This window comes from Panthera leo, chromosome E3 (genome assembly GCF_018350215.1).
Source record: "Panthera leo isolate Ple1 chromosome E3, P.leo_Ple1_pat1.1, whole genome shotgun sequence".
Lineage (NCBI taxonomy): Eukaryota > Metazoa > Chordata > Mammalia > Carnivora > Felidae > Panthera > Panthera leo.
The window spans coordinates 4,749,118-4,775,608 of NC_056694.1; the positions used below are offsets into that span (position 1 = coordinate 4,749,118).

The 26,491-nt window shown below is 46.8% G+C and overlaps 2 protein-coding genes across 4 annotated transcripts in view; one reads left to right on the top strand and one right to left on the bottom strand.

The window, feature by feature from the left end:
- DAGLB (diacylglycerol lipase beta) overlaps window positions 1-1,246 on the top strand; it is a 37,815-nt gene extending 36,569 nt beyond the window's left edge. For both annotated transcript variants that reach the window (XM_042922507.1, XM_042922508.1), the window contains one exon: window positions 337-1,246. In XM_042922507.1, the coding sequence (XP_042778441.1) occupies window positions 337-427 (91 nt within the window). In that variant the 3' untranslated portion in view covers window positions 428-1,246. The remainder of the gene's footprint in view (window positions 1-336) is intronic.
- On the bottom strand, window positions 607-24,215 carry RAC1 (Rac family small GTPase 1). 2 transcript variants are annotated; one of them, XM_042922530.1, is made up of 7 exons: window positions 23,963-24,215; window positions 13,895-13,966; window positions 11,105-11,222; window positions 4,832-4,888; window positions 3,362-3,424; window positions 2,455-2,614; window positions 607-2,201 (listed from the first exon to the last, which is right to left on the bottom strand). In XM_042922530.1, the coding sequence occupies exons 1-7, from the start codon at window positions 23,995-23,997 to the stop codon at window positions 2,071-2,073; spliced, it is 636 nt and encodes a 211-aa protein (XP_042778464.1). In that variant the 5' UTR covers window positions 23,998-24,215; the 3' UTR covers window positions 607-2,070. The 2 variants fall into 2 exon arrangements, with proteins under 2 accessions (XP_042778464.1, XP_042778463.1); XM_042922529.1 differs by lacking the exon at window positions 4,832-4,888 and having other exon boundaries at window positions 23,963-24,196.
- Between the last annotated feature and the right edge of the window lie 2,276 nt (window positions 24,216-26,491).

Sequence of the window (26,491 nt, forward strand, 5' to 3'; positions counted from 1 at the left end):
TTTGCTAAGCAACTGGTGATAAAAACTGGGCGGTAAAAAGCTACATCACTTAGCCATATGGAGATAAATAACTAACAAAGGTTAAAAGAACTCAAACTGGTTGCCTTGGGGGAGGGTGTGATGGGAGACAGCGGTTTTTGTAGCAAACTGTCAGAACTACATGGTCTTGAAACTGCCTTTTAAAAACATCTTTAAAAAATACTCAAAAATAAAGCAATCTTCAGAATGATATAAAGGATTTAGAAGATGGATTCTGACATGACCTGTTCATTGAAGTACAGTTTCAGGCTTAAAGTCATAATCGGCCTCCTTCCCCCCTTTTCGGGCTCCCAACAGCTGCCAGCTTCAGCCCAGAGCTCTGGCCCCAGTTGCTCGGGCACCCGTGTGGACGTCCCACCCGCATCCGAAGGTCCCAAACCCAGCCTGACTCCCCACCGGTCCCTGCTGACTCTTCAGCTTCTCCCCTGGAGGGGCCCCTCCCCGTCCCCCAGCATGAAAACCTGCACTGGAAATGTGTTTCCAAGCGCCTAGGATTTTCAGGTGAGGCAAACGAACACACACCCCAGGAGGCTGTTCGAGCTCTCAAGAATTCAAGTATTACAGTCATATGATTCAAGGATTTATTAAGTCACACATGCAAAACATAACTGCTAATTGCATTAGCAAAAGATCAATGTAAAAACACTCCACAAGTCTGCAACGGTCAATTTAAAAAACTTTGTTCTAGTGGTTGAAAGGTCCAACCTTGTATTCTTGCCAGCGGGTAAGTTGTACAGAACTTGGTTAGCACGAGCACGGGCTTACAGAACCTCACAGACCCAAAGGAACGTGGTTGATTAGGCAGAGCGACAGGAAGCGTGTGTCCGGGGGAAGGCGGCGAGGAGGAGGGTCAGCATTAGTCAAGGTACAGTACTGGTGATCTGGCAAGACAGTGATGTTACGAAAGTTCATAGTTTAGGAATATCTAAAATATTTCAAAAACTGTAAAGCTGCAACACATGATTTTTACACCTAGTTACTAGAAAACTAAGGAAAGCGCTTATTAGCTCTGAATAAAGTAACAAGGGAACAGGAATGCACTTTCACTAATCTACAAAAAAAAAAGTCTAATGCATTATCAGAAAGATTTTATAATACAAGGAGGCATATTGCTCATTAAGAAGGGGTTCTATAAGAAAAGCACTAAGTCAGCAACTATGGGAACGACCAGTTCAAAGATGAATTAAATGCCCGATCTCAGGAGGGATGGAGTCTAAGAAAAAAAGCTTAAAACACTTAGTGATGATACCGACCTTTCATCATTTACTGCATCTGACAGAAATTAACCTTTTAAGATTTTACCCGTGACACTTTCAGTTTAGTAATGACGTGCACAGTGTAGTGTTTTGTCAGAATACTGTCTTCGTCCTCTGATCGCGTCCCGTGGCCCGCACACCCGCCCCAGGTGCCCACGGCCACAGCGGACCCTTTCATCACAGGGGCGGGAGCCAGAGGGCGGTTCCAAATCTCAGCAAAAGCGAATACACTACTTTAAAAAAAAAAATCTCACTACAAAATCAAAAAGATTGATCAGAGAGCCGAGTCATTACGCTCGTTCCAGGAGGACACACAGCCCGGCCTGGGGCAGCCGGTCTCCGGAAGGAGGCTGGGGGCTCTCCCGGCAGAGACCAGCCAGCAGGGGTCTGTGCGTCCGAACTTGAGAGGCTGGCTGCGGTCTCTTCTGAAGACAAAGGTCTTAAACGGTTTAGTGCTTAGTGTTCTCAGCACAACAATGCAATTTAGTTCACAAGGTATTTTGGCAACTCTTAATCTGAGCAAGAATAGGGGCTTCTGAAAAATAAGGCTTTAAAAAAGCTTGCCATTTTAGGGCTAAATTTTAATATAATGTGAAAGTTTGAAGTCTTACACTTTAAACAAACAAAACCTAAAAATTACTGATTGGTTCAAAATGGTTTTATGGAAAAACTAATCTGTAACAAAAACTTGGCATTGAGTGCGAAGGCTCCACCATTTTTGAGCAAAGCGTACAAAGGTTCTGAGGGGGGCAGGGCAGGAGAGGGGCCCGGACATTTACAACAGCAGGCATTTTCTCTTCCTCTTCTTGACGGGAGGGGGGCAGAGAACCGCTCGAATAGCTTCATCAAACACTGTCTTGAGGCCTCGCTGCGTGAGCGCCGAGCACTCCAGGTATTTTACAGCACCTGCCGGGAGACAGCCTCTTTCAGCCCCGCTCTTCTCACCCGGACAAGGACGAAGAAGCAGCTCCCCGGGCCCCGCCACCTGCCGGCACGTGGGGCCCAGCGGAGCAGCCCCGACCCTGCACCCACCTGGTGAGCGTCATCACGACCCTGAGTCGGAAAACACGCTCTCTACTTCCCCAGACTGGAGTCCAGTCTGTCAAGAAAATAAATCCCGTGCAAAGAAAGCAGACGTGAAAATGCAAGGATTTCCTACCGATCTCCTTCGCCATGGCCAAACCCTGCGGGTAGGTGATGGGAGTCAGCTTTTTCTCCTTCAGTTTCTCAATCGTGTCTTTGTCGTCCCTGAGGTCAAGTTTAGTTCCCACTAAGATGATGGGGGTGTTGGGACAGTGGTGTCGCACTTCAGGGTACCACTAGATGCAAGAGAGAACGAAGTCATGACACGTTCCCCTCCCTCATGAACTTTCTTTGCCTAAACGATACCCATCTGGGTGCCCAACTGACCCCACCACCCCACCTTAGTCCCTCAGTGCTCTTGGCAGGAACCACCCCACCGCCCCCCCCCCCCAATACTTTCAAGAACCACAGGCCTGCCTACCTGTGGGTGTTTGATCAGCAAACCAGGATTCCAAGACTAAAGACCCAACAGAACAGGCTCTACTTGTGGGGGGGGGGGGGGGGTAGGAAGGGAAAGTCTTCCTTCCCCAAAAAACTATCTTTTGGTAAAATGGGTCAAGCTCTTACATGAACTCTGAGAATCCTACCTACATATATTCAACAGTGAGCATGAATTATGTGGACTGAGGTCTCAGCCCTGCCACCACTACTCTCACTGGACACATCCCTGATCACAACAGAACATCCCGCGCATGGCACTTTTCACTGGAAGTGTGTGAAAGACGCAGGAGTGGAAAGTCATGGCCGCTGTTTTAGCAGATGACTCCATCAGACGGACTCGAAAGTGTTATTTTAACAAGGGACGCAGCGTTTCTGAATCAGACCTTGAACTTTAGAATTCTACATAATAAAGTCAATGATTTCAAAAATTGATCTACCTAAAGAATTACAAAATCATTAAAATTTCTATCACTAAATGGTAGTTTTACCTCCCAAAGATGACACTATGTAACAAAACATTGGTCTAAAACATCCCCGCTTACCTTTGCTCGAACATTTTCAAATGACGCAGGACTCACAAGAGAAAAGCAAATTAAGAATACATCCTATAAAGAGGAAAGAGAGGCATTTAGAAATGATCTCACGGTGACGAGCGCGCTTTGCTTCGTAAACGCTGTGGGGACGATTCACGAGACGAAGTGCATGTTATGCACCAGCGGTCCGTGTCTAAAGCTCACTCCCTGGTTACAACCCTTCAGTTCTGTCAGAAGCTCCCAGACCAGAACCAGCACGTGAAGCAGCCAGCTACTTATGAGAAGAGGGGAGAGGATTTACTAGAATGTGCTAGCGTTTCCTAGAGGCTGAAGAGGCCTCCAATCAGACCCCCAGGAGGCTTCTTCCTTCACACTCCCAACTCCCACTGGCAACTTTAATGCTCTTATTTATATACAGGGACCAAACCAGGGTCAAGGTGCCACTCATTTCTGTAAAACGTGGTCTGTTTTTCAAAAGCGGAGTCGATTTTAAAAAACATGTACAAACGGTATGCTTTTCATTAAGCTCCCCGGGTGCACATTAAGTACACTTTCAGTTGACCGCTGGGTTGCAATTAAACTGCTTTAAGAACTGCCACCGGGGTCCCCGGCACAGAGTGGGGTCCGGCTGTCGGTTCTCAGCCCCGAGCAGAGCTCTGGAGGACTCGACGCTGGGCAGTCGTAGCCGAAATAAAGATTCAGAGGAAAAGTCCGTGCAGAATAAATACCTGGAAGCATTTCCGACTAAACGTAAAACCTCTGCCCCACTCTATTGTGTCAAGAGTCAAACTTAAATATTTAGCTGTGTTAAAAATGCCTAAGAGTTTCTAAAATGCTAGGTTTATAAATCCCTTTCCTAGAGAAAGGCAATTCTGCTACTTTGTGAAATGAATCTCCCAAGCTAACACAATTCCCAAGCTAGCACTTTCAATCATCCGGCTGATCCCTTGTACCTGGAAAGGGAAAGAAACATCCCACACAACAGCTTTTTATAAATGACATTTAACAAACGCTAGCGCATGCACAGGCTCGTCGGAGAATCACCGCGGCAGGTCGGCACCGGGTTACATCATTTGGAAGCAGGGGGAGGTTAGCTCAGCCGCAGAGCCGCGCCCCGGACACCAGAGACACCAGGGGACACCAAAGCGGAGGAGGAGGCGCCCGCAGCCATGCTCAGTCCCGCTCCACGGTGGGTGGGCGTCACGTGGAGCCTCGACGGCCTGGGAGGCCCCTCACGAAGGTCCCTCCTTCCACGCGGGAGGAGGGAAGCAAGCAGTTCACAAACCGCTTTAATTCGAGCTAGTAGGTAAACTGTCTCGCTCCACTGAAAGCACATTTCATCAAGCAAAACCCAACCTCGAGTGAAGTGAATACAAAGCACTCAAGGAACGTGGGGCTCAAGAGGAAATCCTGGGGAACTAAGTGAAACGAGAGAACAGATAAAGCTTGAAACTGAAGTCGACTGAAAGTTTTACATACGGCAATCGGCTTGTCTTTGCCCCTGGAGGTTATATCCTTACCATACGTTTCTCCAACCTAGTAATGCATGAGAACTGTGTTTGAGTTTAGTAAAAACTGAGGAAAGTAAAAGTCAACACAATCCATTATTTCTTCTTCATCAGAATTCTGTCTCAACCCTCCCAAAGGATCCAAAAGCAGAGGACTGTCTAGCATCTGTGACGCCAAACCCCACCGAAACTCCATCACACCTGTGAAGGCCATGATGAAGACAGAGGTCAGGCACACTCTGGCGGGGGGGGGGGGGGGGGGGGGGGGGGGCGCTACCCACAGGAGCACACAGAAGGTTCCTGTTCCGGCAGCAGCGCCACCGTGCCTGATGACACAAATGCCCGCCCGCCCGCCCGAGGAAGCGCACGGGCTCTGTCCACTCAGGAAACGTGCAGAAAGCGTGCGTTCCTCCTTAGCAAAGGCGTGTCCGTGCGTCCATTAGCAAGAGACACACGGGTCAAAGATCTCTGTCCATGTTCCGAGACACGGGCCCAGTGGCAGCAGCCACCAACGGGAGGCACACCTGTCCATAGGACCGGGCCTCTGGGAGGAAAAGGCCCCAAGAAGCACTGCTGGGTCTGCGCTGTGACGGTGACAAGGCTGGCGCTCACTCTCCCCCCAAATTCCGCAAGTGCGGATTGAATTCAGGGAGCTAGAGGACCTGAGTGAACGGTGTCAATGCACTGAGACCTTGAACTGCGCCGCCGCCCCCCCCCCCCCCCCCCCCCCAGCAGCTCTGGACAGGACGGCCACCCAGAGGGGATGGCATCTCCAGCGGCCACCACAGGGCTTTCAATTCGCCCCTGTTGCAGCAAAAATCGAAAGACTTGCTCTTCAAGCAACACAGAACCCCACACGTCTTTTAACAGATGAACAAGAGAATTATTTTAATTTCCTCTCTCTCCAGCTTCTCTGACCCACGATTCTGAGAATATTAAAGTTGCCACTTTCATCTATGGGCTACTTTTGAAGATTTGTGCTCCCGACTCTTTATGGTGACACAGGGACCCCTGGGGATTGGCCACAAAAACGCAGCTCCAAAATATCCTCCAACCACATCTGTTCTACCTTTTTCAATTTTTAAAACATATTTTTTGATCAAGAAACATGCTTTTCCATCCTACATTAACATTCCACCATCTGCCCGTTCCCTTCTTCTTCTTCCCCCAGCCTAAATAAGGCTTTAAAAAGGTATAAAGAATAACGTGGTAATTCTTCTAAAACAATAACATGGAAATCATAAAACGTCTAGTCCTTCTGACACTTCGCTCTTCCAGGAGGGATTCATTGCAGCCTTGGCCTCCCAACCACACACCCGCACAGACTCCTGCTGCTCGACCTTGGCAGGTGTCTCAATGTCCACGGGGGTCCCCGGAGGCCGGAGCTCCATGGCAGGGCCGCCTGCAGCAGGACTGGCCCAGCCTTCCTCCCAGCGTGTCGTGGAGCCTCTTTATTCTGCCCGGGCCTCCCCAGGCCACGGGCTCCCCTTCCCTCTGGCCCGGACGCTGTTCTCACACCGGCAGCCGACTCCCGACCATACAGGCTCCCGCCAGGCCTTCAGCGACTGCTCCGGGTCGCAAACACCGCTCCCTCACTGGCCAGGTCCACCGCCTCCACCAGGCATGCGGAGGGCACCACAGAGAGGTTCCTGGCAGAACGGGAGGGGACTCGGGGGTGGCTGGGATCTCCCAACTCCAAACACCCTAGCGCTGCTCGTGCACGTGCGCGCGCTGTCTCTCCCTCTCATTTCCTTCTCTTCTTAAGGCCTTCCGCCCGGCTTTTACTTCCAGGCCTGGAATAGTCCTTCCTACAGACATTCTAGGAACCGGGCAAAGGACCAGGGCGCAAACAGGACAGAGCAAAGATGCTGTGTGTGTGGCATCCACGGGAAGCTGCTCAGGAGAAAGAGCAGGACAGCCCCGAACCCCAGGAGCCAGGCTACGGCGGGTTCCCACCGAATGTGACCATCTCCCAGAGCGCCCACGTCAGACCACGCAACCATGCTGACACGAGACCAAAAGTAAAGAAACGAATAGAAGACCACTTAACAATCTTGTCTAACCACAAACACAAGGTCACCGTGCAAACTACAGAAACCCCGAACGCCCCCCTCTCGCAGCCAACGAGACTGTGTGACGGTGTCTGCACCAGTCACAGATTTGGCCCCAGGACTACCCTGCTTCCTGCCAGCACCCAATCCAGAGCAAGCCCTCACCCAAATCACACACCCCGCAGTCCCCGAGGTGCAGGTCTCGTTTGGGGCACAGGAACAAACCCGACTTTGTTCAAGCCACAGGTGTGTTCCTAGTGACCTGTGGCCGGAGGACACAGGTAGAGGCGGCCACCTGAACAAAGCAGAAAAAGCCAGGTGAAAATCCAAACGGCCAAGCCAAACACAGCCATTCTCCTTGCCTCCGCGCCACCACCCGGCACTCCCGAGCTGAGCACACACACCCCGCAGGTCCCCGCAGGCCCGGACACAAGAGGCCCGGCACCTCGGGCAGCGCAGGCCTCTCCGGACCCACACGGAGCTCAGGCCTCGTCACCCCAGCGAGGCACACAGGTTCCCACTCACACCACGTCCTGGACAAAAAGGCAAATGCAGCTGACTGGACACGACGCACGACGCTGGGCCCGAGCACTACACGGGTCACGCTGCCACGGTGACAAGTCAACTCAAGACACACACAAGAACGTGCAGGAGAGCGGGCTCCACGTCGGGCCTACTTCAAATGCAGGGCTCAAACTCCCAACCATGAGATCAAGGCCTGAGCTGAGATCAAGAGCCCAACATTTATCCCACCAAACCATCATGAGCCCCTATTACGGCACGTTTTTAAAAAGAGAATATAAAGATTAAGACTTATTAAAGGACAGGAAAGCCCTAAGGATTACTTAATTTAGGAAAATGAAACTTTCAAGGGCAATCTCTACTGAACAGGACTACCTGCTTGCCATCTTCTGGAGAACGCAGAAACGAATGCCCTCAACAGACCTAACTTCGCCACCCAAGCTGCGCAACAGAGGACAGCAGCATTAAATGCCCACAGGAAACATGACATCTATTTTGGGGAGTCACCAAGCCCTAAGGGTGACATGTGGATACAAAATCGTCTACCGGCCCTTCAGGGGAGGTCTGAGCACGGTCACGGACAAACCACATAAACAGGTCTTATAGAGCCAACAACCAGAGACCACGTTCCAGTCAGTACAAAGTCCAGAGGCACCCCCGCTGCCAAGGTGCCAGCCGGCAGCCACCGGGCCTGCTCCCCCTGCGGGGACAGTGTGGCCCAAAGGAAGGAGACCTTCCAGGCACCAATCTCCGCATTTGGGGCCGCCCCCCCGGGAGCCAATGAAACGTCCTCATCCGCAGGAGGCCAGCGGGCGCATCTTTAACTGCTACACAGCCGCTCTCCTCTCTGCTCGAAGTGCCCAGGACACCCATCTGCTGGCGCGTGATGTGTCACACAGCACGTGTGAGCCATCTGAGGGCTAGAGTCGTGCCTCACCCCCTTAGCTGTTCAAGTGTCTGGCAGGAAAAGAGCACCTTACACAGAAGGGACACAGAAAGTTTAAGTCCTGCCCCAGAAGGACAACACCCTGCGGCTTGATTCAATCTGTCACTTTACCTGCGTGTGTTCTGGCATACAGAGCAGGGGCCTTGCCAAGTCACCTTTGACTTACTGTGAGCCACTCCCTCAGAGAGAAAGGCCACACCCTGCCCGGACCCGTGAGTCACAGGAGGTGGCTCTCACTTCTCAGAAGTGACACCCCACCCTTCCAGATGGATCCAGTGGGTTAAAGACTCCTACTCTGTCAACAGGTTAGCAAATCCATTTAAAATCTGGAATTATCAAGCACCCATTGGGGACAGAAGAGTTTCCTAAACATGTTGAAGAACTCAAACCATTTGGTGATTATGAACTGATTTTCAAACCTTAATCAGTTAATTTTTAGCTGGAGGTTAACTGAGCAATCACTCATTCAAACCTCCCATTTTATAGTTCTGGTTACAATTCAACTGAAGGACAATCAGCAAAAATCTACAGCTCAAAGCAACTGGATTTGGCAATTCCTCCAGGAGAAAATAAATACAGAAGACAATGACTGTTGCATTCTAAAACTGTACTCAAAAGTATAAAAAACTATCATTACTAAAAACAGGAAGTTAAATTTAAAAACACAAGATTTGGGAAGACTAGAACTACAGTTATGTTCACCCACACTACGCCCCCAAGACGGTGACGGTCAGGTCCATCCAAGGGTTGACACCTGCCTTCTCCAGGGTGTCTCCTTGACCCTGACCCCTCTGGTCATCCGGGCTTGCTGAGAGCACGCACAGCAGCTTCTAGTCATTCGGGCCCAGCCAGCTGGGATGTGAAGAGCTCTCCAGATGTGCGTCTTCACCACAGCAACACTGGAGTGTCTGTGACGTACCCGGACCCTTCCGGTAGCTTTATACGTACTGCTCGTCTCATCCTATGACGAGACAGGTGACGACGAGAGCCCTGGGGAAATCTGCCAGGGTCACAGAGCTGGGAAGCAAGGGCGCAGGGTGGAAACCTAAGGAGTCTGTGCTAGTGTGTATTCCTTTGGCTGGTTAGCCACTTGAGTCTCCAGAGTTATTTTCAAATACTTCCAAGACGAAGAACAAATGTGTAATGAGAGAAGCACACGATGCAAATAAGACAATTCCTAATTTAAAGAAAAGTGGCCTCTAAGCATATTTCCACCAACTCTCATTAGCTTTTGGTACACGGATCATTTAATCGTCTGAAATGGAAGCAAAACAATCTAGAAGTTTTTCTGACTGGACACTGTGGACATAATTCTACAAAACCGAAACCTGACTCTACACTGAGAAAATGTAAGTGCTAAAGCCAAAGGTGGCTCAGACGGTTAAGCGTCTGACTTCGGCTCAGACCATGATCTCATGGTTCGTGAGTTCGAGCCCTGCATGTGGCTCTGTCAGCACAGAACCTGCTTCAAATCCTTGGTCTCCCTTCTCTCTCTGCCCTTGCATCTGCCGCCCCCCACCCACGCTCGCAAAAATAAACATTAAAACAAATAATAATAAAGCCATAGAAAAAGGAGCATGAGTAACATAGAAAAATAATATTAAAGAGCATCTGGCTGGGTCAGTCGGTGGAACGTATGGCTCTCGATCTCAGATTCATGAGCATGGAGTCCAAATAAAATTAAAAAAATAAAAAGAAAGAAAAATAATATTAAACCCAAAAGACAAGTCACTAACTTGATTTTCAAAAACCTTAATCTTAACAGGGCACCTGGGTGGTTCAGTCAGTTAAGCATCCGACTCTTGATTTTGGCTCAGGTCATGATCTCCCAGTTCAGGAGGTCGAGCCCCTCGCTGGGCTCTGCGCTGAGGGAGCAGACCCTGCTTGGAATTCTCTCTGCCCCTCCCCTGTACACACTCTCACTCTCAAAATAAATATTTAAAAAGAGGGGGGGGCACCTGGGTGGCTCAGTCGGTTAAGAGTCTGACTTTGGCTCAGGTCATGATCTCATGGTTCACGAGTTCAAGCCCCACATCAGGCTCTGTTGCTGACAGCTCAGAGCCTGGAGCCTGCTTGGGATTCTGTGTCTCCCTCTCTTTCTGCCCCTCCCCTGCTCACACTCTAGCTCTCAAAAAATAAACATTAAAAAAATTCTAATAAATACATACATAAATAAATAAACAAATTGCAACAATGGAAGCATGTAAACTGCACAGCACCATATTCTATACCAGGTAAGACCAGAGAAATGAGAACAAGCCAACTCTGGGTTCCCATGTAGGGGACACACGCTACTGAACTAACATGAGCTTGCTGCTACTCAGGATGCCCCAAAGATGGCGATACAGCAGACCCCTGAACAACATGGGGGGGGGGGGGGGAGCGTGAGGGGTGCTGACCCCCCCCATGCAATCAAAAGTTCCCCCAAATTTAATGGCCCGCTACTGACTGGAAGCCTTACCAGTAACATCAACAGTCGTATGTTAAGTGCATTAGGTACTGCGCTCTTACACTAAAGTAAGCCAGGGAAAAAACTTCCCTCAGATCTGGAGGAAGAAACATACTCACTGAAATGTACCAACAGGCCTTATCTAAGCAGACATGTGGAGTTCAAATGTGTTGTTCACGGGCCAACTGTGCAAGCAAACCCACAGGTGATGTGCAATTTCATATTCAGAAATCATATATTCTAAAGGACACATTAAAAATCAGTCACGATCCTTACTGTTTGCGGATAGGATAAGGGACGTAATCTGTCATAATCTTCTTGTCCAGCTGTATCCCATAAGCCCAGATTCACCGGTTTTCCATCCACCATAACATTGGCAGAGTAGTTGTCAAAGCTGCAGAATGGAGTAAAAACGGTTAGTCTTTAGCCATGGAGCATTGGGCACAGATCAGGGACTCGAGTGACTGTCCCAGGGAGGGCCCCAGAGGAGATGCACCAAGGCCAGGTGCGGTCTGGGGGCTGCCGGGCCAGCAGGCGGAGCTAATGTTGGAGGGAAACTGGGACGAGTGTAAGGGAAACAAACCAACACCTGGAGAAACTCGCCCAAGAAACAAAGGACAAGCTCCTCAATGTACCCGAAACAAAGCAGTGGCAGCAACAGGAACCTCTGCCTCTTCAACAGGACATTAAGATTCTTCTGCCCCAGAGAAACAGAGTATAAAATCAGTCCCTCTCTTTCAAATCCCACTTGCTGAGATTTTTCACATCCACATGTGGCTCATCTTCAGCAAGGTGGCGCGGCACGGCCACCGCACTGAGTCAGGGCAACAATTAGTCAGGTCGTGGTCATCCAGCCAGGCCTGCGACCCAAGCGCGAAGGGAACACGAAACGAACCTGATGTGAGAGGCTGTCGTGGACCGTTTCAGAGTGAGTGTACTGGGTTACATGCATACCAAGTCACCCCAGTGATTACTTAACGATAAGCAGAGGCCCAGGAAAGCCTGGCTGACAGGCAGAAAGTAAGGTGGACTTCCACAAAACCAAAGCAAACCACAAGTACCACCAAGTACTTCATTAAAAAGAAAACCTGGCATTGCCATTCAAACCAGGGCAAGTACCAAACAGGACCCAATACAGCAGCCTGTAAGATACAATTTCGGAAGCCACCTTCACACACTCTCGACACTGAAACTCAGGGACTTCCTAAACTGCGACGGCAAAGCCGAAGTCTGAGTAAGGCTCCGATGTGGCTTAACGAACGTAACGACCACACTAGCTCCCATGAAGACAAGGTCTGGGGTATCCTAATTCCGCTTCTGTGAGAAAAGGACAGGTTATTCAAATGAACAAGATCATGACTTTTTTTTATCTGGGAAAAAGAATCACGTGCCCGCCTACTGTACCAAAAAATAAATTCTAAATGAATTAAAGATTAAAGCGTTAGCCACAAAAATCTAGAAAACATACTTTTGCATCACTGAAGTAGGAATGGTCTTCCTAAGCAGGACATAAAACTCCATGCAGGTAGAGTGGCATATTTACATAAACACATCAAACTTCTTAGGGCGCCTGGGTGGGCTTAGTCCGTTGAGCGTCCGACTTTGGTTCAGGTCATGATCTCACAGTTCACGGGTTCAAGTCCTGCATCGGGCTCTGTGCTACCAGTGCGGAGCCTGCTTCGGATCCTCTGTCCCTCCCGCTCTCTCTGCCCCTCCCCTGCTCATGCTTGTTCTCGAAAATAAATACTAAAAAAAAATTTTAAAACAAAAAAAAGTCAAACTTCTTTACGGCAGAAGACCTCATAATGAAGTTCAAAAAGACAGAGGACAAAGGAGAGACAGAGAAATTGATATTTCTTGTACACAGAAGTTCCATCAGTAAGAAAAAAATCTCAAAAAAAAAAATAAGCAAAGGATTTCAACAGTCCATCCACACAAGACTACAAATGGCCGGTGAACATTTGAGGGATTTCAACCCCACCGGGGATCAGAAATGCAAATGAGAAAGTAACTTTTTCAACTCCTGTCACCCACAGTCCAACCAGAGGAGCCGGCTTCAGTCCCAGCTGGTCCAAGTACAGCCTTTGGGCAGCACATGGGTAGTTAACCTATCAGAAATCGAAATATCCATTCCCTCTGGATTTGGCACACCTCCACTTGTCATCATCTATCACGTGTGCACAAAGACGCGTGCAATGATGTTCAACACGGCAAAAAAACCCCAAACAAACCCATGACCGGTGTACTGTATCAGCTACAGTAGTTCAAAGTCACCTACAGTGATCATGATTTAGTTCTACCTACATGTGTAGAAAAGGAAAGTCCCCACCATAAAACCAGAACAACACGGACAGTATGATCCCACTTCTGCAAAACTTTGGGCAACACTGCAGCGCACATGTTGTGCTCGACAAGGTCAGCATGGGTGGGACTTGAGGTGCTTCCTCTACTAGGATGGCAGCTGTGAGGACAGAGCAGGGTGACGTGCTACACGGGGCTCCCTAGTAATCCTATCATCGGAAAAACACTTCCATCTCCACCCAATTCTGCTGCGGAAAGGGAATAAACAGCTCGGTGGCCAATTCCGTCCTCCGGTAACCGCCCCCAGCACCACCCTGTTTCCGTTCCACAGCCTGATAACTCAACAGTGACATGGAACCACTGGGATCACTTGCCAGAAAAGGCCAATCACAATAGAACAGACTATTTCAAGTTCTGGCTCCTTGCTCCTTCACACACAGATGCTCAAGTGCCAAATTTATATGAAACTCTTACTGTATCCAGTCTTCACACTTCGGTTTGTTAACTTTGTTTCCTGAATGTCTAAAAACCAATTAGGAAAGCTGTGTGTTTCATCACAACGCAGAAACTTTACATCAGATTAAGTATTTTTTAAAAGCCCGATTCTCTTATTAATCAGACTTTGGTCAATGTTCACGTTTAAGTGGAAAACTAATCAGATCTGTTCACGTAAGAATTAAGAATGCCTTTACAGCAAAACAAAGGTCAAAAGAATTAAAAAAAACACATCACAAGTAAATTGCTTCTTTAACTCCAGATACTTACACAGTGGGGATATATTCTCCAGGAAACGCATTGGTTGTGTAACTGATCAGTAGGCACGTTTTACCTACGGCTCTAAGGAAAGAGAAAAACGACATAAGTTGCTTAGTCAACATGCATGTAATTCTGTCATTATTCTGTTAAACTTACAGGAAAAAATCAAGAAGTATACACCAAGTACTTAGCATTAAACAGTTTCTGTAACCTTCTACTGAAGCCTACACATTTTCTATCCTGAAATTTAAAGTAAACAAACTCGAATTTCTCAAAAAGGAGCCTTCTTCCTGCTCTGCTTAGGAATTAGCATTCACAGAACCAGCTGTTAATTAAGCACAGGTTGAAGAGGAACGATAGTTTAAAATGGAAAGTCTCTTCTGCGACTAGGTGTAGGAGTCTCTCATCTGAGCATCTTCAGTTCTATCCTCAAATCACTTTGATGCATCCTAATATGCAAACACAGCCTTCCTCTGCAACTTCCACTTGGCTGCTAAGTAATACGTTTTGCAGCCTCAGAGTGGTAGCTCAAACCCACCACCTTTTAAAGCCTTCCCTCTGGCACCAGTAAGGACTGTTCTCTTAACAGAGTGCTTAGTCACTAACCACCGCACACAGAACTGTGAGCCACAAAGAGCCATACAGAACTCACTTTAACTCATCTGTATTCATTTGCCACTCCGCAACCCCCATCCTCACACATCACCATAAGCCTTTAGAGCGGCTAACACAATATATTCCAGACATATTAACTAACGGCTCAGGGACGCTGGCATAAACTTCGCAAAGCTGCAAAGAGGAGAAAGTAAAAAAGAATCGTGTAGAAATTCTCCAGAGACAGAAGGCCCTCCCGCACCACTAGTGGGGGATACAGTGTACCACGGGGCAGAGGTCAGACTGGTGGCTTGGAGTCTTCCAACCACTTGAAATTTTCATGAGAATGTATCACCTACAAATTAAGATCACTGTGCCCTTAGCCAAAAAATGAGTTCCAAATGTGACATTCTCAGGGTGACTTCAGGGGCTTCTGAGAGCCTGGGTCCCCGGCCTAAGTTTTCACTAAATGCTCTCCTTACTACCCTTGATCTTAGCCAGAAGGCTGAGAAGCGATATAAATGCTCTCCTCACACAATGAAGCTCTGAGCTGTAAGAATTTGTTGTCCAATCGCAACTACTATGAATTAGGATTCACTATAAAGAAGTTAAGTGCTTTTCTATTTTCTTAGCACTCTTAGCTTAAGGCAAAAACCTCTCTGCAAAGACAGATTACAGGCCCATCCGGTTTGCCAATACTTGTTTTACTCATAACATTATTAAGGGCTTAAAAATTAGAACTCCCCCACCCTGAAGACCTCACAGACTCAAACATTACATTACATCATCAGGAAGTAGCTCCCAACTCCTAAAGGCTTTCTCAACAAAAATGACTCATTGACCATACATTTTGTGAAAAGCTTACAATGTCAAACCTATATAAGCAGGAGGTGGAGATGCATAGTCATTAGCCTAGATTTGAGACCCGGGACCACCTCTGTATCACTTACTAGGCTGGACTTTTTTGTAAGTTTCAACTCCCTTATGCCTCAGTTTTTTCAACTATAAAATGGATGCAAAACTACCAACTCCATCACAAAACTACTGAAAGCATGAATTCTATTTCAATCTATACCAACAAAGTATGTGCTATGCAAGGAAGTATACCAGGTACTGAAGATATTCCAAGGAACAAAACTTCATGGAATTTGTGCAGTTATTTTTTTTTAATGTTTGTTTGTTCATTTTTTGAGAGAGAGTGAGACAGAGTGTGAGCGGAGGAGGGACAGAGAGAGGGAGACCCAGAAACTGAAGCAGGCTCCCCAGGCTCTGAGCTGACAGCACAGAGCCTGACACAGGGCTAGAACTCACGGATGCAAGATCATGACCTGAGTCGAGGTCAGATGCCCAACAGACTGAGCCACCCAGGTGCCCCATTTGTGCAGTTATTAAAGTAAAAAAATGAAGAGTGCATGGGGCACCTGGGTGGCTCGGTCTGTTAAGCATGAGACTATTGATCTTGGCTCAGGTCAAGATCTCACGGTTCGAGGGACCAAGCCCTACATTGACAGCACAGAGCCTGATTGGGATTCTCCCTCTCCCTCTCTCTGCCCCACTCACACTCTCTCTCAAAATAAATAAATAAAACTTAAAAAAAAAGAAATAGGGGCATCTGGGTGGCTCAGTCGGTTAAGCATCCAACTTCAGCTCAGGTCATGATCTCACGGTTTGTGAGTTCAACCCCTGTGTCAGGCTCTGTGTTGACGGCTCTGAGACTGGAGCCTGCTTCAGATTCTATGTCTCCCTCTTTCTTTGCTCCCCCACCCCCACGCTCTGTCTCTCTCAAAAATAGGTAAACATTTTTAAAAAACTGGAAGAAAAAATGAAGAGTGCAGTCATTACATAAAATTATAGGTGTGACAAGTGTTACTAAAGATGGTCTGGGGGGTGCCTGGCTGGCTCAGTCCCTAAAGCCTCTAGCTCTTGATCTCAGGGTCCTGAGTTTGAGCCCCACGTTGGGTGTAGAGCCTACTTTAAAAAAAAAAAAAAAAAAAAAAAGGTATCTTTTTGGGCATCTGGGTGGCTCAGTGGGTTAAGCAACAGACTTAATTTCAGCTCAGGTCTTGATCTCGGTGTCAGGAGTTCAAGCCTTGCATTTGGTTCCACACTGGGTGTGAAGCCTACTTTAAAAAAGGTGAGGGGGGATAGGCGGGGGGGGGGGGGGGGGGGGGGGGAGGGGGGGGGAGGGGCGCCTGGGTGGCTCAGTTGGTTCAGCATCCGACTTCAGCTCAGATCATGATCTCACAGCTCGTGAGCTCAAGCCCCATGTCGGGTTTTGTGCTAACAGCTCAGAGCCTGGAGCTTGCTTTGGATTCTGTGTCGCCCTCTTTCTCTGCCCCTCCCCTGCTCGTACTCTGTCTCTCTCTCTCAAACATAAACATTAAAAGAAAAAATTTTTAAGATGCTCTGGAAATGTACAGCAAAGGGATCTAACCTAGTCTTGGAGCTGATAGAGGTCGCAATGTACGCTGAAACCTAGGAGGAATGGGGACATGACAGGAGGAACATTCTAGGCAAAAACAGCAGCATTGATGGGGAGGCCCAGAAGCCCAGTACAACTGAAGAACCAAGAACTAAGGGGGAAGCAGCAAAGGAAACTCTGAGGAGGCTGTCATCTCTTCTTGTTAAGGACATGGGACTTGATCCTACTCGGGAAGTCCCAGAAAGTTTTTAGTTGCCAAGAAACCATTAAATTTGCATTTTCAGAAGCAGCCTCCAACTGCGGTGTGGAAAGGAGGACTGAGGAAGGAAGCTGGGACTGGAGACAGAAAAACGAGAGTGGTTTGAACCAACGAGGGAGATTCAGGGTAAAAAGAAGTGGGCCATTTCTAGAGCTTCCTAGGCGTGCGGCAGAACAAGATGGCCCAGCCATGGGCTGGATGTGGTAGCTGAGGAAGAGAATGGAGTCTAAGGCCATCATTGCTGAGCCTCTTTTCAAAATTACAAATGTGTAAAAATGTAATAGTTACTGCCTCTTAATATCAAGGATAAGAGGCTATAAAGGTTTTAACGGTTATGATAAAACGTCATGGTAGTACTTCCTTTAACAGTACTGTTTCAAATCTCTTCCATGTGTATAGGAACAAAGCCATTACTATAAATATGACCCACTCTGTTTCAAAAGCTCTAAGATCTTGGGGCGCCTGGGTGGCTCAGTCGGTTAAGCGTCCAACTTCGGCTCAGGTCATGATCTCACGGTCCGTGAGTTCGAGCCCCACGTCAGGCTCTGTGCTGACAGCTCAGAGCCTGGAGCCTGTTTTGGATTCTGTGTCTCCCTCTCTGACCCTCCCCTGTTCATGCTCTGTCTCTCTCTGTCTCAAAAATAAATAAACGTTAAAAAAAAATTTTTTTTTTAAAAGAGGTGGACGCCTAACGGATGGTGCCATCGGGCGCCCCAAAACTCAACCAGTTTTTAATAATGATAATAATAATAATAATAAACCAAAAGCTCTAAGATCTCTTTTCCTGAAACTTCACCTTTAGCCGAGGCATCATCTTTTGAAAGGTTTAACTGCAAAGGAATTCAAGGTATTGGCATACCCTGATAGGCTGAAATTTTATTACCAACCATTACAGCTATAAACTAATCTGTAAGAAATTATTAAATTATAAAATTCCGACTTAATTAAGTACATGTCCAAACGCTGATTTAAATATTTACTTAGTTTTAAAAAAACAGATAAAAAGAAAAAAATAACGGTGATTTACCTCCCATTAGTGTTATCTGTCCACTCCTTTTAAAAACACTCCACAAATAAACTCTAGAGGCCAAAGTCAACACAGCTCCCACACGACGAATGGAAGCTGCATTTGGTCACAACCTTGACTGATGCGGCCAAGAACCTCTGAAAGTTACTATCTGGTTTGGAATTTCCACTTTTATATATGCTACCACTGAGTTCAACCTCTTTTTAATCCTTGAAAGCTGCCACAACTGTAGAAAATGAACATGAATCTACTGAAAGAAAGTTCATGTGAGTAACATTTTTTTAAGCCTATCTGTGCCTCTCCTGCTCTAGTAGAAATTACAAAGATTAAAGCCAGTAACTCATGTTCCTATTATGTTCTTCATTTTCCCATTAGGAGAACTTCAAGGAAACGTTTAATATTTGGAGGGTAGGGGCGCCTACCTATTGGGTGGCTCAATAGGCTGAGTGTCTCTGAGTTTGACTCAGCTCATGATTTCATGGTTCATGAGTTCTCCCACATCAGGCTTGCTGCTGTCAGTGCAGAGCCCCGCTTCGGATCCTATATCCCTCCCTCCCTGCTCCTCCCCCACTCGCACTCTCTCAAAAATCAATAAACGTTTAAAAAAAAAAAAAAAAAAAAAAAAGATACACTGATCTTAGGACTCAAAGACCAGATTTCTTCAATGAGAAAATAAGGAGCCTGTATTACCGTCTAAAAGTACCTAGATCCTGGGGCACCTGGGTGGCTCAGTTAAGCGGCGGAATTCAGCTCAGGTCATGATCTCATGCTCAGGAGTGCAAGCCCCGCATCAGGCTCTGCGCCCACAGCATGGGGCCTGATGGTTGGGATGGTCTCCCCCCCAACCCTTCCCGCAACTCCCACCACTTGCACACACTTTCTAATAAACTTTAAAAAACAATAAAAATTTAAAAAGGTACCTAGTTCTTAACGATATATTAACAGAACATAGTGGAATGTGAAAGTATTAAATATATATTCATATTTGTTGCATCAATGAAAGACCCTGAATGAAAGTCCTCAATTTACCCTGTGAAATGGGGTTTGGAAACGCTCCAATTGTAGGCCTTCAGTAAATGCATAACCATGCAAAGACTAAATTCAGGAAATACATGACTAGAGTAGTTTAGCGCACAAAAACACAAAACCTAATGTGAAATTTTGATATTGTCACTAACAGGGACATCACAACCAACTTAGGAAAACCATCCATTATCACCATTGGAGGCTTCAAAAAATTCAAAAACTGTGTAGCTTCTAGAACCCTCAATGCTGAAGATGCTACCCCTAAGAGAGTCCAATTCTGAAGTAGCCTTTAAGCTACAGAGGAACCCCTGCCCCTTCTAGAAACACCAAACCTAACCCTAGAATAGTTATCTGGATCTGCGGAAGATACAAAAAAGTTCAAAAAAGACTTTTTATCTAACTGCATATCAGCCTCATTCTTCTTCAAAATCAAATCCTCTTAAAATACGCCCTGATAATGGGAAAATAGGTCAATATCAATATAGCAAAATATTGATTACAAAATCTAAGTGGCAGGTGTTCACTACACAATTCTTTCAACTTTCCTGTATCTCTGAAGTTTTTCATATTTAGATGTGGAAGGAAAAATATTCCTCTGATGACATGCGGTAATTGCCCCGGGAGCAGGATTCCTGATAAAACATCTCCTTTTTAGGAAGACTAAAAATTACAAGAACTACCTGGTGATACAGAGGTGAAAAAGTAGGAGGCACTAATACATTAGATGATTAATGCAAAAGAAAGAACATCATAAAAAGTGGCTTTAAGTTCTCTAAAAATGGATTCCTGATACTCCTCTAATGAATCCAACCCCAAACTTTTACTGGGATTATCATTTGAAAGTTAAGAAAAAAAAAAAAAAAGGCATAGTATAATTTTAACCACCAAGATCGGAGTCAAACAACAAATCTAAACTTAGGGGCGCCTGGGTGGCTCAGGTCATGATCTCACAGATCATGAGTTCTAGCCCCACATCAAGCTCTGTGCTGACAGCTCAGAGCCTGGAACCTGCTTTGGATTCTGTGTAGCCCTCCCTCTCTGCCCCTCCCCTGCTCACACTCTCTCAAAAATAAATAAATATTAAAAAAAAGAATTATTTTAAACAAATCTAAACTTAGAAGCCAGTGCAGAATTCAAACACCTTTACAACAGGTCAAACACAAACATATGGAACCCCATGCTGAAGGCAAAACACACAGACAATTCACAAAGCACTTAAATTCATGGATCGGACCATCAGTGATTGTTCAATGGAAACAAGTAGAGAGGAACTGGTGCATTCCTAAAAAGATGACATCATCATGGAAGGTATTTTTTATGCTCAACTAAAAACATTCCTGGACAGCAATGCCTAAATTAGACACTGGGCTGGAGAGACTACTAGCCCAATCTGGAGTGAACTAAGAGGGGCTTCATTCACTCGCAGCCTCCTGGTCAACCAAAGCCAAAACAACACTATTAAAAATGGTTTAGGGGTGCCTGGGTGGCATCCAAATCTTGATTTTGGCTCAGGTGGTGATCTCTCGGTTCATGAGTTTGAGCCCCATGTCAGGCTCTGGATAGTGTAGAGCCTCTTAGGATCCTCTCTCCCTCTCTCTCTCTGTCCCTCCCCTGCTCACTCATGCCTTCTCTCTCAAAATAAATAAAATAAACATTTAAAAAAATGGTTTAGGGAGAGACACCTGGGGGACTCAGTCAGTTAAGCCTCCCAACTCTTGATTTAACTCAGGTCATGATCTCATGGTTCGTGGGTTCAAGCCCCACATCAGCCTCTGTGCTAACAGTGCAGAGCCTGATTGGGATTCTCTCTCTCAAAATAAAATTTAAAAACATTAAAAACTTTTTTTTTGAATGGCTTAGCAATATCTGAATGTGAGATGCTGTCTTACCTAAGTAAAACTGAGAGAATCTTGGGGTCACATGTCCATCAAATAAGAATGACAGACCCCGTGTTCAAGAAGGACTAACAGAATTAGGACCAAGAGAAGGATTAATAGCATAAAAAGTGTCAAAATTTCAACTCACATTTTGTACTCAATGCCAACTGAATTGCTATATAGAAAATAATCCATAAGAAGAATATAGGCTAATTGATCCTAGTTATAATATGATTATGACATAGCTTCTAACTGTAGTTCCCAAGAATATTTTTTTAAATAAGGAAGCTTGCAATTTGTGCAATTTCAATTTGCCTTTACTGCTTAAACTGCCCTTAATTGCCTCAGATTCCCCACCATGGAGTTCTCTGCCCCACAAAATGTAGACCTACATTTACAGCTTTAACAACTTTTGAAAGAACATTCCAACCATATCATCAGGCTGATGTTTTGTTTGGGTAAAAGCAGAAAATATTTTTGGTATGGAAAATTATGTGTCTAAATTTTTCACTGAAGTAACGTTTGCTATATGCCGTCCCTTAAAGTAATAGAGGGAGCACATGGCTGGCTCAGTTGGCAGAGCATGCGACTCTTGATCATGGGGTCGTGAGTTCGAGCTCCACACTGGGTGTACAGATTACCTGAATAAATGAATAAATCTTTAAAAATAAATAAATACCTTACATTTTTTTTAATCCACTTCTAACAGGATTCTTAGCCCCCCAGTCTACATCAATGTCAAATACGAAAAAAACTAACTGAAAACTTTAAGCCAAGCCAAGAACTGTCTTATGCCTACCACTCCCCTCACAGAGTCCCTCAGTGCCTCGGAGTAAGAGAAACAGCACGTACTCCACACAGGGCAGACACCTGGGAGGCACTTCGTATCCAGGATCTGGTTTAATCCTCACGAATTCAACTTGAGGCACCTGTCGTGTGGGGGATGACTGATATGCCCAGGGTTTCCCCCTAAGCAGCGGGGTAGAGACTTGAAGGAAGGATCCAGATCCCACAGTAGGCGTTCAACAAGTATGCGACTAGATAAACAAGCCAATACAAACAGCAGAGGTCCATAATCTGTAGGCGTTAAATATATCTGCTGTGCTTATGTTTTAGTTCCAGAAATTTTCAATTAAGGATATTACATAGGATATTACTAGGGTTATTGAATTATCAGCCATTCGGCGTTTTTAAAAACTAGCATTATTTCATATTCTAAGCATTACTGATTGAACATTTTTAATTTTTAATATTTTCTGGTTTTTTTTTAACGTTTATTCATTTTTGAGAGACAGAACATGAGCAGGGGGAGGGGCAGAGAGAGGGACAGAATCTGAAGCAAGATCCAGGCTCCGAGCTGTCAGCACAGAGCCTGACGAGGGGCTTGAACTCATGAACCACGAGATCATGACCTGAGCTGAAGTTGGACGCTCAACCAACCGAGCCACCCAGACGTCCCGACATTTGTAATTGTTAAGAGAAATTCACTTAAAGCGTTAAGACAACTTGATAAACGTTTAAATTTAAACTTCACTTAAACAGTTTACTGACTTCCCTATTAAGTAACTGAACATTCCCCCCAACCCTGATGAAAATAAAACTTTCTTCTGAAGGGTTTAAAAAAAAAAAAAAAGGTACCATACATATTCCCAAATAGGTGGGAGGTGTAATTGTTGGCTATATACATGGAACCATGAAGTGTTAATGTTTCGCATGTTGACTCTGACAAATCCCAGATGGGCATCTTTTAAAAATCAGTTCAACTGTACCCACATCTGAATTAGCTGTGGAAACAATTTCGAATGTCTAATTTGCAACAATCTAAACAAAGCCAATTCACAACTGGAGAGGCATAAAAGCCACATCAGTCCTAATGACTTATTTGGGGAATATTAATCAAAAGATAGAGCGATGCCAGAACGCTTCCTTAGACTTTACAAAACTTGAAAAATGCACCCACTGCCTTCTGAATTTCATGAAACTGGTAGTAATTCTTGGAGCTTCCTTGTTAACACTCAACTACTCTAGCCCTGCTGAGACACACAATTTTGCTCGGATTACACTGAGATTCTTGTTTCTATGGGAGGAAAAAAAAAAAACTGCATAAGCCAAGTCTTGTCTTCCTCTAGGGCCTGTAACCACCACAGACAGTGATGAAAAGAAATGCCTTGAGTCACAGGGCAGCTCCGCTCAGGGAGCCTGTTCTGCTACATCCCATACCTAATGCAAGAAGCGAAAGCCAATTTTTTTTTTTTTTTTTATGACCACACCACGTTCAGAGAAAAGAACAGTCTTAATCACACCCGACTCCTCGCAGCTAGAATCTCAGAAGTTTCTCCACGTTAAGAGCAAAAATAATCACCTAAAAAAAAAAAAAATCTTAACAAGTGGCCAAGTGCAAGCGGAAGATAGCCCGTGGTAAATCAGTTTAGGGCCACCAAACCCGCCCAGGCAAACATTCGTCCGGTATTATCGACCTGACCGCCGGGACACACGGAAGCTCTCAACCGGGCTCGAGAGGTTGATGTAAAAGCCCAGAAAGGGTCGTTTTCTGAGAAAGGCAACTCCAAGCCCACCGGTGTCCAGGCGGACGAGGGAGGGTGGCGGCGCGGCTGGGGGGGTCCCACCCGGCGAACGGCGGGCCCGACAGAACGCGGGAGGGTGGAGTTCACTTTTCCCTCCGGCCGCGGGTCGGCGACCCCCTCCCCCACCAAAAAAAAAAAAAAAAAAAAAGGTGGGGGGGAGCCGGAACCAGGCCCGTGCCGTCCGGTCCCGGGGGTAGTGAGTGGCGGCCCGCGACCCACGCCACGCGCGGCAGAGAGGCCGGCTCCGACCCCGGGCGAGCCCGCCCGGCCCCGGCCCGCGCACTCACCCGTCTCCCACCACCACACACTTGATGGCCTGCATCTGGGCCGCTCGCTGGGCCGCGGCGGCGGCCGGGCGCTGAGGCGAGAAGCGGCGCACTCGGGGCGCGGCGGGCGGGCGGGCGCGCGGCTGCGGGCGGCGGGGCGCGGAGTGCCGGGGCCGCTGTCCACGCCGCCTCGCCCTCCGCCAACGGGAAGCCGGAGCCCAGCAGCGGCCACCACCCAAAGCTGGGGAAAACTGCGGAGAAACAGGAAATGGCCGCTCCACTCACATCCGGTCTCCCCTCCCCCCCCCCCCGCGCGGGCGCGCCGCTCCCAGGCTCCGGGGCGGGGTCGCTCCTGCCCGCGCGCCTCCCGAGCTTCCTGCCGGCTTCGGGGATGCTCGGGAGACGCTCGGGAGCGCTCGGCTCAATTCGAGCGCGCTCGGCTCGGGGGCGGGGCGCGGGGGCCGGCCGGCCGCCATCTTCGTGCCGCCTGATGATTGGCCTAAGTGTAGCCTTCTTCTGTGATATCCTTAACTTAGGCGAGGAGGAGGTTCCTCCTGAAAATTCGGAACCTGAAACTCTAAAGAAGGAAATACCACACTACCATTCTTCAAAGAAAACTCCTGTTCATTAGGTCAAAAATATGTTGAAATTTGTTCGCTCACGTATGCATTTTGTTTCCAGCATGCTGAGCGTTTACTATGCCCTATGCTTTGTACGAGTTCTGGAGATAATGTTCTGTAGGCAGACCATTAAGGTGCCGATATTTGGGATATTTGCTTTCAGTTCTCCCTTCCTTCCTTCCTTTTGCAGGCTCCATGTCCACCGTGGGGCTTGAACTCATGACCCTGAGATCAAGAGTCGCCTGCTCTACCAACTGAGCCAGCCAGGAGTCCCTCTTGGTTACTTATGTATGCAACAGCATGTTGTACGTGTATGTATGTATGCATGTATGTAATCTACACCTAAGGTGGAGCTCGAACTCAAAATTCCATGATCAAGAGTTGTACGCTCCTCCAGCTGAGAGAGCCGGGTGCACCTGTAATGACATGTTTTATTTATTTATTTTTTTAAAATTTTTTTAACATTTATTTATTTATTTATTTTTAACGTTTATTTATTTTTGAGACAGAGAGAGACAGAGCATGAATGGGGGAGGGTCAGAGAGAGGGAGACACAGAATCTGAAGCAGGCTCCAGGCTCTGAGCTGTCAGCACAGAGCCCGACGCGGGGCTCAAACCCAAGGACTGCGAGATCATGACCTGAGCCGAAGTCGGCCGCTTAACCGACCAGCCACCCAGGCACCCCTGTAACAACATGTTTTAAACAGAATGTAGAAACACTGAACCGTTGGGACATTTTCAATGGCCCGTTGCTATTCAGTCCCATTATGCACATGTCCCTTAACCAATTCACGTATCACTGGACAGTGGAATTGTCCCCATCTGGGAAACAGTGCTGAGCTGGGCATGTTTGTGCCAGAATCTTCACAGTTTGATTTCTTTAGACTACACGCCCCAAAATGGAGTTTTAAAAACTTCCATACCTGTTGTTGCATTGCCCTCCTGCAAAGTGGTAACTGGTTCACCTCCCATCAGCTCTGTTTGAGAACAGACCCTCCAGGGGAGTTGATTTCCAATGACATTTTTACCTGGAGGTCTTCTTCTTCTAGAATTCACTCTGTTGAAGTAACAGTGTTCTGAAATCAGACCTTCTCTACATGGGTTTTTTCTTTTCTTTTTTTTAAAGCATCTTTGTCTTGCAGTTATTTCAAAACAAACATGGTCCTGGGGCAAAGGACATCTCCTTTTCGCTGTTCCTAAAGCTCTCCCTTAAAGAGGAGTCAAAATTTTAAGGGTACTAGAGCAACAGTGTCCTCTTTGCTGGTAAAAATATCCAGGGAATCTTTAAAAAAAAATTTTTTTTAAATGTTTGTTTTTGACAGAGAGACAGAGCGTGAGTAGGGGAGGGGCAGGGAGAGAGGGAGACACAGAATCCGAAGCAGACTCCAGGCTCTGAGCTGTCAGCACAGAGCCTGACACAGGGCTGGAGCTCACAGACTGCAAGATCATGGCCTGAGCTGAAGTTGGACGCTCAGCCGACTGAACCACCCAGGTGCCCCAAAAATATCCAGGGAATCTATGACTAAGGGAAACTACGCAGTCTAAATACAGGAGCAAATAAAAGGGTGGGGCCTCAGGTCAATAATTTACTTCAATAGAACAAATAGTGGAGGGCTGCACTTGCCTAATGGACTGATAGTAAATGAAACATAGTTGCCAGGATACCGGGCCCACTCTTCTCCCTGTTAAGTGGAGTATAAACATAGTGCTGACATCAGGGACCAAAAACTGTATTCACACTAATAAAAAGGGCTTTCATCAAAAAGATAAGAGTGGAAAGGAGGCACTGGGTAGGATTTCTGGTGGGTCTTGATGGAATAAGAAGAATTTTCCATAGTGAGAACAAAGGCCTGGGCATTACAAGCCATCCTCACATGTGACTCCAAGGGAGCCACGCCTTTGAGCTGGTTGGGGTCTGGAATCCAGAGAG

Bases quoted from the DNA above. Each gene is read 5' to 3' on its own strand.
- RAC1 (XM_042922530.1), bottom strand. From the start codon at position 23,997: ATGCAGGCCATCAAGTGTGTGGTGGTGGGAGACGG. The intron at 13,967-23,962 runs GTGAGTGCGCGG...CTCTTTCCTTAG, and splicing joins TGTGTGGTGGTGGGAGACGG to AGCCGTAGGTAAAACGTGCC. The intron at 2,615-3,361 runs GTAAGCGGGGAT...TCTTGCATCTAG, and splicing joins TTGAAAATGTTCGAGCAAAG to TGGTACCCTGAAGTGCGACA.